The sequence below is a fragment of the Phocoena phocoena genome, chromosome 1, assembly GCF_963924675.1.
Source record: "Phocoena phocoena chromosome 1, mPhoPho1.1, whole genome shotgun sequence".
NCBI lineage: Eukaryota > Metazoa > Chordata > Mammalia > Artiodactyla > Phocoenidae > Phocoena > Phocoena phocoena.
This window is the reverse complement of record NC_089219.1, coordinates 126,903,872-126,921,182: the sequence shown is the minus strand read 5'-3', so window position 1 is coordinate 126,921,182 and position 17,311 is coordinate 126,903,872. Positions and strand designations below refer to the sequence as shown.

At 38.8% G+C, this 17,311-nt stretch overlaps 2 protein-coding genes across 4 annotated transcripts; one reads left to right on the top strand and one right to left on the bottom strand.

Moving 5' to 3' along the window:
* Positions 1–1,563: 1,563 nt before the first annotated feature.
* Positions 1,564–12,036, bottom strand: LOC136127337 (FIGNL1-interacting regulator of recombination and mitosis-like). 2 transcript variants are annotated; one of them, XM_065882850.1, is made up of 6 exons: positions 11,926–12,036; positions 8,063–8,102; positions 6,510–6,598; positions 4,832–4,936; positions 3,973–4,113; positions 1,644–1,700 (listed from the first exon to the last, which is right to left on the bottom strand). In XM_065882850.1, the coding sequence occupies exons 1-6, from the start codon at positions 12,034–12,036 to the stop codon at positions 1,644–1,646; spliced, it is 543 nt and encodes a 180-aa protein (XP_065738922.1). The 2 variants fall into 2 exon arrangements, with proteins under 2 accessions (XP_065738929.1, XP_065738922.1); XM_065882857.1 differs by lacking the exons at positions 8,063–8,102; positions 11,926–12,036 and having other exon boundaries at positions 1,564–1,737; positions 6,510–6,575.
* Positions 12,037–12,266: 230 nt separating this feature from the next.
* METTL18 (methyltransferase 18, RPL3 N3(tau)-histidine) lies at positions 12,267–14,944 on the top strand. Of its 2 annotated transcripts, none has more exons than XM_065893452.1 (2): positions 12,267–12,301; positions 13,559–14,944. In XM_065893452.1, exon 2 carries the CDS (start codon positions 13,768–13,770, stop codon positions 14,887–14,889), a length of 1,122 nt encoding a protein of 373 aa, XP_065749524.1. In that variant the 5' UTR covers positions 12,267–12,301; positions 13,559–13,767; the 3' UTR covers positions 14,890–14,944. The 2 variants fall into 2 exon arrangements, with proteins under 2 accessions (XP_065749524.1, XP_065749517.1); XM_065893445.1 differs by having other exon boundaries at positions 12,267–12,344.
* The last annotated feature ends 2,367 nt before the right edge of the window (positions 14,945–17,311 follow it).

Genomic DNA, 17,311 nt, shown 5'->3' with positions numbered 1-17,311 from the left:
TTAGTGAAAGTAAGTGTCACGCTTTTGATTTAGGGTTTTTATAAATTATAGAAAATTAAGTTTGATGTTTACACCTACTCTATGACCTAAATAAAACTAAAAATGTTCAGTGGACTAAAAATTATGCCCTATTGTAACTGAAACATTCTACAGATATTCAAATCAAAAATGACAAAATATACTGCTAAGGAAAGAAAACCTAACAAGGAAGAATCAAATGAATTTGCACAGTACTCATTAAGGCTTGTACTTTGCCTGAGGTAGATTATTTGTTAAAATGGGCACAATAAACCCCCTTTCTGTGTCCACGCTCTTAGTCAGTTCACTTCCACAGACCCTGGGCTTCGTGACATAACTTGCTTTGGTCAACAGGACAAAAATAAACATAAATCAAGCAAAGACTTTAAATGTGCCTGCACACTGGGGCCTGCCCTCTCTTGCTGCTCTTAGGACCCCTGAGGCCATCAGCAGGTAGCTGAGCCTGGGCTAACCTGCTGCATGATGGGCTACATGGGACTGGCTCAGGACATTATCTCTCCCTCTGCCGACAAACGACGTGAGTGAGGTCAGTGACCACAAACTGAGTGAGCCAGTTACACCATGTGAAGCAGAGAAAGCTGTTCTACCTGAGCCCAGCCTGAAACACTAACTCAGAATCATGAATAAATGAAACAGTAGTTGCTTGATTTCTTTCTTCCTTCCTCTCTCCCCCCACCTCCCTCTCTTTCCCTCCATCTCTGCTTCCTCCCTCCCTCCCTCCTTTCTTTTTTCCTTTCTTTCTTTCCTTCTTGCCATGCCATGCGGCTTGCGGGATCTTAGTTCCCTGACCAGGGATTGAACCCAGGCCCCAGCAGTGAAAGCACCAAGTCCTAACCACTGAGTGGTCTGGGAACTCCCTAGTAGTTACTTTAATGTAATAGAATTTTGGGTTGGTTTGTTACAGAGCAAAAGATACCTGATAATACTGCACAAAACCACCTTACTCTCTTTATGCTGAAGCTATGAATGCAATCTTTTTATTAGAGTACTGCTTTTCAAACTCTGGGCCATGATCCATTGGTAAGTGATGAAATTAATAAAGTAGCAATCAGCAATTCTTTAAAAATGAAATAGACTATAATAGAGTACGTTATTTCAAGTACAATAAATAAATGTAGTATATACATACACATTCACAAACATACATACAAGTATGTAATTATATGTGTTCCGGGAAGAAATGCAAACTTCATTTCTTACTATGAAGTTATGGTTTAAAAACACTAAAAAGCTACTGCTTCAGAATTTGGACTACTTTAGAGGGTATAAAATTGCATAACTTTCTTTGTTAATCACTGTGGAGTAACAACCTACTTTGAACATTGACTAAATATATAAATCTATGTTAATGCATCAAGTATCAATTTTACAAAATCTAAAATTTAAGAGATTAAAAGTTTATTGGGTAGGATTTAAATTTTTTTACACATAATATCATGAATCATTAGAAACATTGGGTTCAATAATTTAACTGATGTACAGTTTATAGTCAATATACATCATATACTAAGTAGTAAGTTTTTTTCACTCACCTACTACCATATTCAAAATGTCATCATTCTCATCTATTAAAGGGTCCATGCAAACCATATCCAGCAGTTCCATTAGCTGCTTTTGAAGAGAATAGGCCTCCTTGAAAAGAGCCTGCAGAAGGTCTGAGACTAGGTGTAAACGCCCAGAATAAACAGATTCGCTATTCTGATCACAAAGGAATAAAAACGAGAGAAAAAGCAAATCATAAAAAACTCAAGAGCCAAATTTGTTTTAATTCATTCTATCAGAGCTCATAAATGTAATGCTTTTAGAGAGTAGGTGGATGGGGAGCATATGCAAAACACGGGGTGCAGAATAGCATCAGAATGTAAGCTGGTGCAGCCACTGCAGAGAACAGTACAGAGGTTCCTCAGGAAACTAAAAATAGAATTACCATGATTTAGCAATCCCACTCCTGGGCACATATCCGGACAAAACTATAATTCAAAAAGACACATGCATGCCTATGTTCATAGCAGCACTATTCATAATAGCCAACACATGGAAACAACCTAAATGTCCATCGACAGATGAATGGATGAAGAAGATGTGGTACATATATACAATGGAATACTACTCAGGCATAAAAAAAGAACAAAGTAATACCATTTGCAGCAACATGGGTGCAACTAGAAATTATCAGACTAAGTGAAGTCAGAAAGAGAAAGACAAATACAATATGATATCACTTATATGTGGAATCTAAAATATGACACAGGGACTTCCCTGGTGGCGCAGTGGTTGAGTCTGCCTGCCAATGCAGGGGATATGGGTTTGATCCCTGGTCTGGGAAGCTCCCACATGCCACAGAGCAACTAAGCCCGTGCGCCACAACTACTGAGCCTGCGCTCTAGAGCCTGCGCACCTAGAGCCAGTGCTCTGAAACAGGAGAAGCCACTGCAATGAGAAGCCCACACACCACAATGAAGAGTGGCTCCCACTCGCAGCAACTAGATAGAGCCCACGCACAGCAACAAAGACCCAACGCAGCTAAAAATAAATAAATAAATTTATAAAATAAAAAAAATATATATATGACACAAATGAACCTGTCTATGACAGAAACAGAATCACAGAGAACAGACTGGTGGTTGCCAAGGGGGAGGGGGTTGCAGGAAGGATGGAGTGGGAGGTTGGGGTTAGCAGATGCAAGCTTTCATATATAGAATGGATAAACAACAAGGTCCTACTGTATAGCACAGAGAACTATATTCAATATCCTATGATAAATCATAATGAAAAAGAATAGTAAAAAAGAGTAAGGTACATATATATATAACTGAATCACTTTGCTGTACAGCAGTAATTAACACAACACTTTACTTCAATTAAAGAAAAGTATTCTCACCAGCAAAAAAAAAAAAAAATGTAATGATTCTTAGTGAATGATATATTCATTCATTAAACATATGTTTAGTGAACCTCCATTATACATAGTGTACTTTGAGAGATGCAGGTACGTATAAAATATGATTTCTGACTTCCAAGATCTTACAAATATAGAACTAAAAGGGAGCTAAATAACATTAGGTCCAGTGCATGACATTTCAGTACCCTGTCACCAAAGAGAAGCATTAGTTAACTAGCAATTTTCATTCATCCAACAAACAGCATTATCAAAACTTCCTGTGACCCACAAATCCTAGGTCAGCTTTTGTGCTTTAAAGCTGTCTCAGGACTAAATAAGGGTCAGTGTCCCTTTATAGGCACCTAATTGTTAAGCAATTCATTGAGCCACCAATGCCATGACAGAAATATTTGAGGATCCCTGCGACTTGACACAAATCTGTATCACTTCTTTCCTTATCAAGAGGAAACAGAATAAGACAGCAACAAAACTGCAAGAGCCCCCTTTTTAAGATTTCTTTATAACTGCTTATTTTGAAACAAATATTTACATACATGCTCTTTGTTCTATGGAAAAATGCACTGCAATAATATAGGTTAAAATGTAAACTTATGAACAAATACTATAAGGACCACAAACTCAGCCCCTTTGCCCATGGATTTTAGGCCATTTAAAGTGTACTTAGGGCTTCCCTGGTGGTGCAGTGGTTAAGAATCCGCCTGCCCATGCAGGGGACTCGGGTTTGAGCCCTGGTCCAGGAAGTTCCCACATGCCACGGAGCAACTAAGCCCATGCGCCACAACTACTAAGCCTGTGCTCCAGAGCCTGCAAGCCACAGCTCCTGAAGCCCGGGTGCCTAGAGCCTGTGCTCTGCCACGAAAGCAGCCACTGCAATGAGAAGCCTGTGTACCACAACGAAGAGTAGCCCCCGCTCACCGCAACTAGAGAAAGCCCGCGCACAGCAACAAAGATCCAACTCAGCCAGAAAAAAATAAATAAAAATTTTTTTAAAACATTAAAAAAAATAAAGTGTACTTAGACCCATCACTCACCTTACAATGTACAAATGTACTTTTGATTACATGTAGGACTGAGGAGGGAAGACTGTGAATATTTTCTAGAATGATGGATTCCTGAGTGGCACAGACATGCTGAACACATCCTGTAAGAGCTCCTAATAGCTGTACCATTTTCTGGAAATATGGAAAGAAGTTTCATTCAGAATATATTTTCTGTGTACCTAAAAGGTGTCAGACAATATGCTGAGTGCTAGGGATACAGCAGTGAGCAAAATGGACCCTCTCTCTGTTCCTCCTTATACATAACTATAGTCTGTCAGAACTACAAATATTAAAATGGCTAGGGACTTCCCTGGCAGTCCAGTGGTTAAGACTTCGCCTTCCAACGCAGGGGGTACAGGTTTGATCCCTGGTCGGGGAGCTAAGATCTCACATGCCTCGTAGCCAAAAAACCAAAAATTAAAAAACAGAAGCAATATTGTAACAAATTCAATAAGGACTTTAAAAGTGGTCCACATCAAAAAAATCTTAGGGAAAAAAACCCCCCAAAAACCTGGCTAGCCATTTGGTTAAAAAAAAAAAAAGAAAAAAAGAAGAAGTTGGAATCCTAACCCACAACATCAAAGTATATGGCAGGTGTTCTACACATACGCTTTAGAATTACAGGCAGGGCATGCTATCTTGTTTACTTGTCTTCTTATACGAGTTTAGATATTTACTAAGCATGAAATTGTATAATAAATTCAGAATTTATGTTTTTTGCAATATCTTTATATCTTTAATTCTATAAATTTAATTCTAGCATTGGGGCATTATATAGAGAATATAAAGTTAATTAATATTTCACACTCTTTAAGCTCTCCCACCCCCCTTTCTAATATATTTGACATACCTGTAAAATATTTCTTATAGTGGTCTGGATTTCTAAATTTTGGCTTGACAGTCCTCTGGCTTGACTGGTTAACTCATACATCATGTCATCAAATAATCTCACAGTCTGTGAAAACAAAGCAGGTCATAAACAGTAGTAACAGAAGTCATTAAAAAAGGAAAGGCGTATCTTTAAAGAAATAAATTAGATTTGATTTTGCATTATTAACAGCCACGGGATATTGTCTAGTGTAACAACTGCACCTAATAAAGTTAATAAAATATATATTTTGTATAGTGTTTCTATAGTATTTCTATTTTTGTATACTATTTTTCTACAATAGAATCTCCTTAAAAAAAAGCCTCCAACAAAAATTGATTTGTCTTCCATTTCTGTGATTTGAATCTACTTAATAACATCTGTAAAAAAATATCACTCAAAAGTTCATTTTTTGGTGATGTAACAAAAGTGCTACTCTTACACTTAAATAAATAAAAGATGATGATCTTAACCAATCAACATCCATGTGAACGTTTACAAGGATATTTTCTGGTAGTGGTAATGAATTTGTGCTGAATTACCTATTCACTTGTTTTCTAACCAGTTCCCCTTTCTGACCAACTCAAAATACTACTCCTGGGTTAGAGACATAGTACGTGACCTCAGAACTAAGTGTTTTTGTCTGTGAAACATTAGCCAACCTAAGATCTTAATACTCTAAACAAGTTAAATGGCCTAAACACTACACTACAAGAATAACCATAGTCAGCAACACACTGTAACTAAAGAGGGTACTGCTTCCCATAAGCCTGTTAACACTCAACATCTCGTTTTCATCTATATACTAGCTGGACCTTTTTTTGGCGGTCAAGAACAAAATTTAAGACACTTTTTAGATAGAGAACAATTGAGTGAATATGAGTAAAAGGAGTTCTGATAATTATTTGTTTCAAAGCTAAACTTAGAAATCCATTCCAGTAAGAGATAAGTTATCATAAAAAAATGTTTCATTTTGTCACCAAAGTATGTTTAGTTCCCACAATTAAAAAGTTATGACTCTGCTTTTCAGAGAAAAGGTATACCACATATATCTAAAAGGTAACAATGCAGTTGGTGAATCTGATATTTTCTTTTAAGTTACTTGATATTACCAATATTCCAGCCATTTTTATTCTAAGGCTTCTTTAATAAATTTTGGCTCCATTTTTCCAGAAAATGAAATTTAACAATTATTAATAAATTCTACAGAGAAGATAAAGAAAGAGACTTAACTAACTTCATCATCCATCCCAATTTTCAATGAATAGCTTTAAAATACAAGAGTATTTAAAACCAACTACAAATAATGTAAATTCAATTAGTAAAGGATCCATACTCTCTGAAAATATGTTTTTTAATCACCTAATGATCATACTGACACCATCACATTCTCTATTTTTTAACTATTTTATTTGTATTTCAAATATGTGATACATTGGGAATTCCCTGGCAGTCCAGTCGTTAGGACTCGGCACTTTCACTGCTGTGGGCCTGGGTTCACTCTCTGGTCAGGGAACTAAGATCCCACAAGCCCTGCGGCGCAACCAAAAACAAAAAAAGTGATACATTAAGAAATTAAGAATAAATGGTCTAAAACTGAGGCCAGATCTTAACAGCCTTTATAACAAGTAAATTGATTAAGATAATAATAGTACTATACCTTTGGCAGCACTTGTGAAAAGAAAGTCTGTTCCAATGTCAGGTGGTTCATATGAGGTAAAAACATTTCTACAATAATTTTCAGAATTTCTATAAAGGAAAATAGTAACATATTTTGTAGCAATATTAAGTCATGTCAGCCAACAAAGGTCACTACCCTTTCCCAGATTCGAGAATATGTAAGAACTAGCAATCAAAAGCTTTGTACAGTTTCAAAATGCCATATTCTATGTAGAGAAACTATTAACAGTTAAACAACCTGAAATAATAGAAAAATTTTAAAAAACAAAACAATGTATGTGTACAGCAACTGAAGATCAGTTAATGGATGTGGGTACATCTACTGAATAGGATCTGCTATCATTAAAATGATTGTTAGAGATCGTTTAAAACCATGATAAAATGCCCACAATACATTAAGCTAAAATGAAAAACTTCCAAATAGTGTAATTCCAATCTTTTTTTTTTTTTTTTTTTTTTTTTTTCCAATCTTAATATATATATAAACATGTATATACAAAGAATAACCGATAGGCTGGCAGGAATATATAGAATCGAGATGAGAATATCCTATGCCAAAATCTTAAACATTTCAGATTAATGATTGTTTTATTATCTTTTATGTTTTTCTGCATGTTACAAATTTTCTATAATGAATATGTACAACTCATACACAGGATAAAAACTAACTGTTCCTTAAAAAAATCAGACCCCACAGGCAGCACACAGATCCAAGATTATAAACAAATATTCCACAACCAAGTGAAATGTAAATAGAAAACTCAAAATATATGAGTAAACTCTGCAGATAGACTTAACACTCTACCTCTCCTCCTAACTAAATAAATAAATTACGTCAAGTAAGATTAATGAAGACAGATGAAGAAAGTCAACTTTTCCAAATGACAAATTTGTCATGCCTACACAATCAGCCTTTTGTAACTTAGAAAGTATTTTCTAATTGACACTAAACATGTTAAGAGGCTGAAAGTTATTAAGTAGACTGCAAATTATGTTTTATATTGGTCTAACCTGTTTAACAACTAACATTTAAAATTTACAATGCGGGGCTTCCCTGGTGGCACGGTGGTTGAGAGTCCGCCTGCCGATGCAGGGGACACAGGTTCGTGCCCCGGTCCGGGAAGATCCCACATGCCGTGGAGCGGCTGGGCCCGTGAGCCATGGCAGCTGAGGCTGCACGTCCCGAGCCTGTACTCTGCAACGGGAGAGGCCACAACAGTGAGAGGCCCGCGTACCGCAAAAAAAATAATAATAAAATAAAATTTACAATGTGCTTATACACACATTATCAAACAGAACACTTTTGGTATCTATCCAAAATGGAATTTAAAACTTTAAGTACTGTAATTTGAAGTAATTTGGTCATTTTAAGTAACTGAAGATTACAAAGCCTGTAACGCTACAATAGGAAGAATAAACTTAAAGGGTATACAAAACCATATTTAAATTTAAAGGGAATACGAAACTGGGATATGTGGGACTCAGGCCTTAAAGACATCAAAGTAATCGTACAATTAAGATAATTTTACTTACGAATATGCTCAAGCCAACTGTCAGAATGCTGATACATAGAGTAAAAAAATTAAGGAAGATACTAGTATCAGTAGTAAGATATTCACTACTGAGAACAGATTTTAAAAGGACCCTTCTTGAAGTTTAAGCAATGATCAGTAAGAGACTGAAATTACTCAAATTACTGGCTTAATTTTGCTGTAAAACATGTAATGTTTACTAGGTATAATGAAATATAATGAAAATACTTTAAGGAAATGTTTTCAAAATCGCTCAGGGATAAACTTATCTTTTCAAATTATGTGTAGTTATGACTTATTTCTGACAGATGAGAAAGAGTCTATAATAATCCATGGGTTTCTGGTTTCTGAAACAGAAATTTCTTCCTCCTCAGCACTTCTATAGTACTTTATTTGCACCTTTCTTAAGTCACTGATCAACTCTTATCTTTTCATGTTACTAGCATATCTATCTTACCACCTTATCAGACAGAAACTCTTCTGCACATAGAAGCTTACAAATATGTCATAATAAATTATGCTATATTCATTACAAACGTTAATGGTAATCACATTATAAACTATACACTTTTCTACCATTCAGAATAATTGTTAGAAATGTTTTCCTGTAAAAATAATATACGAATTATTAAAGTATGTCTCAATAAGAAAAATGAATAAGCCATAACTCTGTCACAGTAATACAGGAATTGATTCTTTTTCTGAAATCTTACTCTGCATATACATCTTACAGCAGCAATCAAAATGAGATATAGTCATTAACTCATTTTAGTTCAGTAGGGTAGAATTTGCATCGTGGATCAATTTCAGTAAAGGTCAAAAAATTCTAGCCTCTTCCAAAATTAAACATAAGTTATGATTATGCAGACATGCAGGTAAAGACTGGAAAATAAGGGACTTCCCTGGCGGTCCAGTGGTTAAGACTCCGCGCTTCCACTACAGGGGGCACAAGTTTGATCCCTGGTCGGGGGACTAAGATCCCGCAGGCCGAGCGGCGCGACCCCCCCCCCCCCAAAAAAAAGAAAGACTGGAAAATAACGTGTGAAATGCAAAACATGAAAATAATTATGTTTGGGTGATGGAGTTACTGAAAATTTCTTTCATTTGTAGAAAAAGTGCTGAAGTAAAACCAAAAGCTGAAAAAAATTTATCTAATGAGATTTTCAGGCAGTTTTAAAACATGACAGTATCTTTTAGCCCTTCACTGAATGCTTACTATGTGCCAGGCACTATTCTAGGTGCTGGAGAAAACAAAATTCCTGCCTTCATGAACTTTACAGTACAGTGAGGAAAAGTAAAAAGAAAACAAAGTAAACAAGATAATTTCCATTAAGGTTGCTTCTGCTCTTTAGAAAACTGAACAGGGCAACGAGATAAGTATTACAGACTGGGTTTGGGAGAACCACCTAAGACTGAGGACACTGAAAATGGCTTGCTGGCGTGACATCTGAGCTGAGGTCTGAATAATGAGACGGACAAAAGGCTGAGAGAAGAACAAACTACGCTGAAGGATCAGCAAAAATGAAGATCCTGAGGTAGGTTAGCTTCATGTATATGTGGACAGAGTGTAGTGAGCTAGGTAAGCGAGGAAAAGGCTTAGAACATGAGGAGCCTTGAAGGTAAAAGTTTAGATTTTATTCCTAATTTGTTAAGAAGCCACTAGGGTGGAGGGAGTGGTTTAAAAAGGAAACAACATGTTTTTCACTTTTTTGTGAACTTTTTTTGGAGAATGGATTATAAGAGGACGTGAGTAGAAGCAAGGGAGCTATTAACAATAGTTCAGGTGAGAGGTTATGGGGGTTTGAAAGAGTGGTAGCAACCAGGATGGAGATAAGCATTTGGATTCAAGATATAGTCTAGGTCAGAAACAAAAGGACTTGCTGATTGGATGTGAGAGAGAGAGGACTGAAGGTTTTGGCTTGTAAAACCATTTATTTAGATGAAGAAGACTGGGGGGAAGAACAGGTTTGGGTTCTTTTGAATTTTAAGTTTGAGATGCAAAACCAGGTGAGAATGTTGATTTTTTTTTTTAATGTAAATAAACAAGCTTGGGAATTCCCTGGTGGTGCAGTGGTTAAGAATCCACCTGCCAATGCAGGGGACACAGGTTCGAGCCCTAGTCCGGGAAGATCCCACACATCGCGGAGCAACTAAGCCGGTGTGCCACAACTACTGAGCCTGCGCTCTAGAGCCCGCGAGCCACAACTGCTGAGCCCACGTGCCACAACTACTGAAGCCCATGCGCCTAGAGCCCGTGCTCCGCAACGAGAAGCCACCTCAATGAGAAGCCCGTGCACCGCAATGAAGAGCAGCTCCCACTTGCCACAAGTAGAGAAAGCCCGTGCGCAGCAACAAAGACCCAACAGAGCCAAAAATAAATATATTAAAAAAAAAAAGAGTAGTCCCCACTCGCGGCAACTAGAGAAAGCCCATGTGCAACGAAGACCAAACGCAGCCAAAAATAAATAAATTTATAAAAAATTTAAAAAATAGGGCTTCCCTGGTGGCGCAGTGGTTGAGAGTCCGCCTGCTGACGCAGGGGACACGGGTTCGTGCCCCGGTCCGGGAAGATCCCACATGCTGCGGAGCGGCTGGGCCCGTGAGCCATGGCCGCTGAGCCTGTGCGTCCGGAGCCTGTGCTCCGCAATGGGAGAGGCCACAACAGTGAGAGGCCCGCGTACCGCAAAAAAATAATAATAATAATAAAAATAAATAAATAAATAAACAAAGCTTGACTTTCAATTATTGAAATCCCCCTATAAGCTTGAAAAGAAAAAGAGGAACCGTGTTTCTTATCTTTGTTCCCCCGAAGCCTAACACTGCCTGGTACATATAATATTCTGTACCTAGTAAAATTTTTTGAGGAGGAGGATGGCTTTTTGTTACCAAAATCAAAAATCCTTGAGGACGGCAGTTCCATGTCTACACGGTAACTAAGAAAGCGCTTTGGTACCTAAGTGGGACCACCTGTCAATGCCCAGGTGAATGATTTCTATGTGACCGTAATATTTATATTTGGCTTCAGCTGTAAAAAATTATTTTTGCAGTGTTCAGACTCTCTCAAGTGAAGGTCTTTTTTTTCTTTTGAGTGTAGTTTTATGTGCTCAAAGCTGTTTAAAAAAAAATTACCCTTTAACATGAAGGGCTAGGACTCCAGGTACATTTACAACCAAAAAAGGATTCGACTACTAAATGACCTGCATCTGGACAACTGAGACGTTAAGTACCTCACACCCAAGAGATGAAAGCCAATTAGCAAAAGAAGCAACTCCTTCTCACCAGCAATAAACCGAAAGAGGTTCAAAAAGGGGAGGGGAAGAATATTTGTATTTACTGAACATCTTTTACAGACTTGGCACCATGTCAGAACTACGTCCTTTAACTAGATTCTCAAAATAGTGAGGAAGGTATTCATTTTCTCCACCCATTTTAGAGATGAGAGCTCAGAGTACCTCGCTCTCTCTACTTCATCCAGTCAGCTCACCGTACAGCTCAAGTCTGAGTCCTTGCCTCTTCCCGCTCCCCCCGCCCCATGGAAAAGTACTCACGCTTAACTGCACGTACAGAGCAACTCAAAGGCCCAGAGAAATGGCAGAAAACGCCACATCCACTGCCAAATCCACTGGCAGAACACCTCTGCAAGCCCTTCGGATGCCAAAGCCAGGCATGCCTTCGGTCTCGGCACCCACGGCTCTCGCTCGCCCTTCCTTCCCTCGCTTACTCATCTCGCTCATCAACAGGGAAAGGAGAGGGTTGAAGCCGCAGGAACCCAACACGGCCCTGCAACGGGTGTGATGAGACAGGAGAGAAAGTTGGAGACAGGCCCCACACCCCTCTCTAGGTGGAAGTGACAATGAAGGATATAAGGAGCCGAGGCAGGACAGATGGCAGTTCCCGGCGGCATAGCTCCTCCGGCCAGCTACTTAATTCTTCCAGGGGAACCGCGCTCGCCGGGACAGCGCGTTCCTGAGACATACTTTCGCCCAAGACCAAAGCTTCGAAACACTCCCGCCGGAGCCAAGACCGGAAACTCCCACCGTCCCGGCAGGCCTTGCGAGCCAAAACCATAGAGAGGAAGGGCGCCGCTTACCTTAGTGAGCCCGGGCCCCACACAACTGGGAATAAAGCCGGGCTTGTCTGGCCCGCGGAGGCCTCGACTCACTGGTGCGCGCTTTCAGTCGGGAGGGTCTGGCCGGATTACTCTGGAGCTGGGAACCTGCCGGGGAGCTATCGTCCACAGGTCTGGATCGCTGTAACGTTGCTTTTGAGACGCTTTGGGGGAGGTGAGGGCCGGGAGTCCACAGATTTGCTACACTCCGTCCCTTGGGGCTTTGAGGTTGCACATCTGGTGTCGGGTTTGACCTGGGACTTACAGCCAGAAATGACTCCAAGCCCCGCTGTGAAGTGGGATAGAAACAGGCGCCTTCCTACCCATTTAACGTGTTGACCCTACTCTGTACATCCTATGTAATGGGAATAAAGACCCACCTGCCAGAATTGTTGTGCAAATTGAAGTAGACGGTATATTTTAAGTGTCTAGCCAGTAGATACAGAGAAGAGTCTCTTTAAGTTGCTTCCATTTTCTACGGATCTCCCCGCACAGTTCAGTGCCCTTATTCTGTGTCAAGCTAATCTTTACTAATTACTCCACAGTTACCTCACTCCCAGTACACTTAGAACTGCAGGTCTCCACGAAATGTTTGTAGTGAGGTCATCTGAATGAATTTACACACATCAGAGCATACCTGTTCCTGTTTTTAAAGGGATGTTTATTTATCAAAATACAATCTTGAAGTCCTGTTACTTGAAATGATAACAGATTGAAGAGATTCTGGCAGTTTAGGAGGTTAATATGTTTGGGCAGGGTCGTGACAGATGAAACACACTAAATAGCTAGGCTTGGTGTTTCCTGCCTGAGAATTTTGGACTTTACGTTATTTCTAGTTGTTGCTGCTGCTGTTATTTTGTTTGTTTTTATGGTTTATTCTCCAGCTTTTTTTTTTTTTAAGATGTTGGGGGTAGGAGTTTATTAATTAATTTATTTATTTTTGCTGTGTTGGGTCTTCGTTTCTGTGCGAGGGCTTTCTCTAGTTGTGGCAAGCGGGGGCCACTCTTCATCGCGGTACGCGGGCCTCTCACTATCGTGGCTTCTCCTGTTGCGGAGCACAGGCTCCAAACGCGCAGGCTCAGTACTTGTGGCTCACGGGCCTAGTTGCTCTGCGGCATGTGGGATCCTCCCAGACCAGGGCTCAAACCCGTGTCACCTGCATTAGCAGGCAGATTCTCAAGCTCTGTGCCACCAGGGAAGCCCTCTTCTCCAGCTTTTGAAACCTGAAGGGTGTGTGTGTTTCCAAGTCTCTTTATCTCCCTGTCCCTCCACCGCTTTCATAGAAAAGGCAGCTGCTGGGGGTGGAGCAGGGGACTGTTTAATATTACATTTACGTAAAATGTGTGTCATTTTGCTTTTTAATAACAATTTTCTTTTTTTTTTCTCCAGAGCTAAATTGAAAAAAGAGCAAAGACCTCTTAAAAGTCATTTGGAAATATCCCTGAATATTGTAACTGTTTATAAGCAGCTAAAGAGAAATGGACCTCCAGCAAAACTAACAGAATAATTGAAGCAGGTTTACGTGTGTGTCATCAGTTCTATCCAGAAGTTGAAGAATCTTCCTTTGAGTTTAACGATTGTGTGCATTTTATGAAAGAATGACTTTTCAATTTAATTTCACTATAGAAGACCATCTGGAAGATGAATTAACATCCCTTGGAGATGGAGCTTTGGCCCTAGATTCCTCAAAAGAGTCTTCAGTCTCAGAAAGACAAAAAGGTACACATAGAGACAAAAAATGTTCTACAGAACAGTTTGACCTGCTTCAGGATCATTTGTGGGAGCATAAGTCAGCAGGAAATGCAGGTCCCTCTCAAGACACAGACAGCTCACTCAATGCAGCTAACAGTTCAAGTAGCTTGGAGCCACATGAAAAACAGCCCTGCTTTAGAGTCGCCAAAGAGCATGCTATGCCTAAAGATTTAAAGAAAGTGTTAGAAAATAAAGTCATAGAAACATTACCAGGTCTCCAGCATATGAACATATCAGTAGTGAAAACCATCTTGTTGAAAGAGAACTTCCCTGGAGAAAACGTCATTTCAAAAAGCTTTTCTTCTCACTCTGATCTGATTACAGGTGTTTATGAAGGAGGTTTAAAAATCTGGGAATGTACCTTTGACCTCCTGGCATATTTTACAAAGGCCCAAGTGAAATTTGCTGGGAAAAAAGTGTTGGATCTTGGTTGTGGATCAGGGTTGCTGGGTATAATGGCGTTCAAGGGAGGCGCCAAAGAAATTCATTTTCAAGATTATAACAGTGTGGTGATTGATGAAGTAACCTTACCTAATGTAGTGGCTAACTGCACTTTGGAAGGTGAAGAAAATGATGTAAACGAACCAGATGTGAAAAGGTGCAGGAAATCAAAAGTAGCACAAGAACTATGTAAATTCCGGTTCTTTTCTGGGGAGTGGTCTGAGTTTTGTAAGCTTCTACTAAGCAGTGAAAAACTTTTTGAAAAATATGATCTCATTCTTACCTCAGAAACCGTTTACAATCCAGGTTATTATGGTCCTTTGCACCAAACATTCCTTAGATTGTTAGATAAAAATGGACGGGTGCTTTTGGCCAGCAAAGCACATTATTTTGGTGTGGGTGGAGGTACTCATCTCTTTCAGAAGTTTGTTGAAGACAGGAATGTATTTGAGATGAGAACACTCGAAATAATTGATGAAGGACTAAAGAGATTCCTAATTGAGATGAATTTTAAGTACCCCAGTTAATGCCCACTGAGTGTCCTAAGTGAAATAAACAAAATAACCAAAACCTTATTTTGAATGGTTGATTTCTGCTTTGCTATTATTTTTTTCTGAAATTATGATGTTTGTTTAGTTCTGTTTATCCAAATAAGAGACCAACTATATTAGCGACATTGTACTTGCTAAGTGAGACTGAAAAAATAGTGTTCCTCAGCATTGGAAAAGAGCTCCTAGGAAATCATTTTATGGGAAAGTTTTCTGTTCTCCACTTTCATTCTATTTGACCTTTCTACCACCTTTGGCATATAAATTTGTTCCCAGGAAAATCTGCCATTTCTTACCTCAAGTTTGAATCTCTTCCCAGTCTTTGTCAGTTTCTGTTCACATGAAGTGCCTGATCAATCACCATGCTGTTAATTCTAAAGGCATACATATGCATCAGTAAATGATTCTGAATCTAAATATTAGATTGAAGGCCTTGGGTAACTAGGAAGAAGTTTTTGTTTTGTTTTATTTTTATATTCATTTATCTTGTATAATAAGAATTAGAATGCTGAGCAGTTGAATTCAACATTAAGATGGAAGAAATAAGGGGAATCATGATAGAGAATATAAAGATGGTACAGAAAACTTACAGTGCTTGTAGCCCTTTTTAGCCAAGGAAGTAGGAGACCCTAGGGTCTTGGTAGGAGGAAAAAGAATAGGAAACAGAATTCCAGATTCTGGGGAGTAAAGACTCTTCACTAGTTAAGTAGGGCAAAGAAGGGGAGAAAAAGTATTTTGATTCTAATGCAAAAATGTTCACACTTAACATATCTAAAATTGGCGTCTACCTTACTGTCTAATAATTATTGTACAACTGGCAGTATTTTTTTCCTTCTTTAAGGTACCTAAAATAATGGTACGACTTGGATTCAATGAAATGTGATATTTACTGGACATCTGTTAACTAGGCACTTTGTATATATCTTGCTTAATATTTATAACCTCATAAAGTATATATCATCCCCATTTTAATAATGATCATAATAGCTAACAGTTTTCAGCATTTACTATATGCAGGGTAGAAGAGATTTACATATACTAACATATAATATTCGTAACAGCCCTGAATTAGGTTATAATTACTATCTAGATTTTATAAAGAAATTGAGGGACTTCCCTGGTGGTGCAGTGTTTAAAAATCCACCTGCCAATGCAGGGGACATGGGTTCGAGCCCTGGTCCAGGAAGATCCCACATGCCGCGGAGCAACTAAGCCCATGCACCACAACTACTGAGCCTGTGCTCTAGAGCCCGTGAGCCACAACTACAGAGCCCGTGCACCACAACTACTGAAGCCTACATGCCTAGAGCCCATGCTCCGCAACAAGAGAAGACCCCGCTTGCCACAACTAGACCACATACAACAACGAAGACCCAATGCAGCCAAAAATAAATTAATGAACAACAACAACAAAAAAATTTGAGACTCAAGAAAGTAATTTGATCCCAATCACATTCCTCACATTCAGAATCAGAATCTGAACTGAAGTCTTTTTAAAAGCTTCACTCTTCACCACCCTAGTAGTCTTACAATGCCTATTTTTCATCACATATATTTCTTAGCACCCTTTTATTATTCCGAAATAAAAGTCATTGTTAAAGAAACTTATTTACACACATCATTAAAAATTATATGTATTATACATAAATCCCTAATGCATATATATCATCTATGTGTGTGTATGTATGTATGTATGTATATATATATATAAATAAAACTATAATATGAAGAAAGTCATTTATAATCAAATAATTTGTATTCCATCAGGTAAATGCACAGGTGTAGCTACTGAGAGGACATGTAGTAGTCAGATGCTTTTACCTAGGATACTGTTACTGCAAGTGTCACAGCTACAGTTCCAGACCCACCTACTAGATAAGGTAGAATAGGCCCTGACAGCAGTTTTAGCTAATTGAGGAGGTACAAAGCATTAGATAGAGTCCCATAACAATAGTCAGCATCAATAATTTTGAGACAAATAAGTATCTCTCAGTTCTCCATGACAAATTAGATACCCAAAGAGGTGTCATCTAGGAGGCCTCTCCAGGAGTAGAAGAGACACCGGCCCTGAACAGGAGGGGGGTCCAGTGAAAACAGCAGGAGTCAAAGCAGAAGCCCAGTCCTAGGAACTAGATAATCCTGGGCATTAAAGATAATTCTGGAGGTGACAGCCGAACAGGGACACATCTACCCAAGATAGCTGGCAGCAAAAGAGACTTGAGATAAAATTATGGATATAAATCCAGGAGAAGGATGCATAGTGCACTTTCTCATGTAAATAGCTTAATTATTTAAAGAGGCATATATGTTAAGACAATGAGCTTTGGAGTCCAATACTTGGGTTAAAATTCAGTTTCCCCAACTGCAAAATGGGGTTTATAGTAATATCTCCCTAACAGAA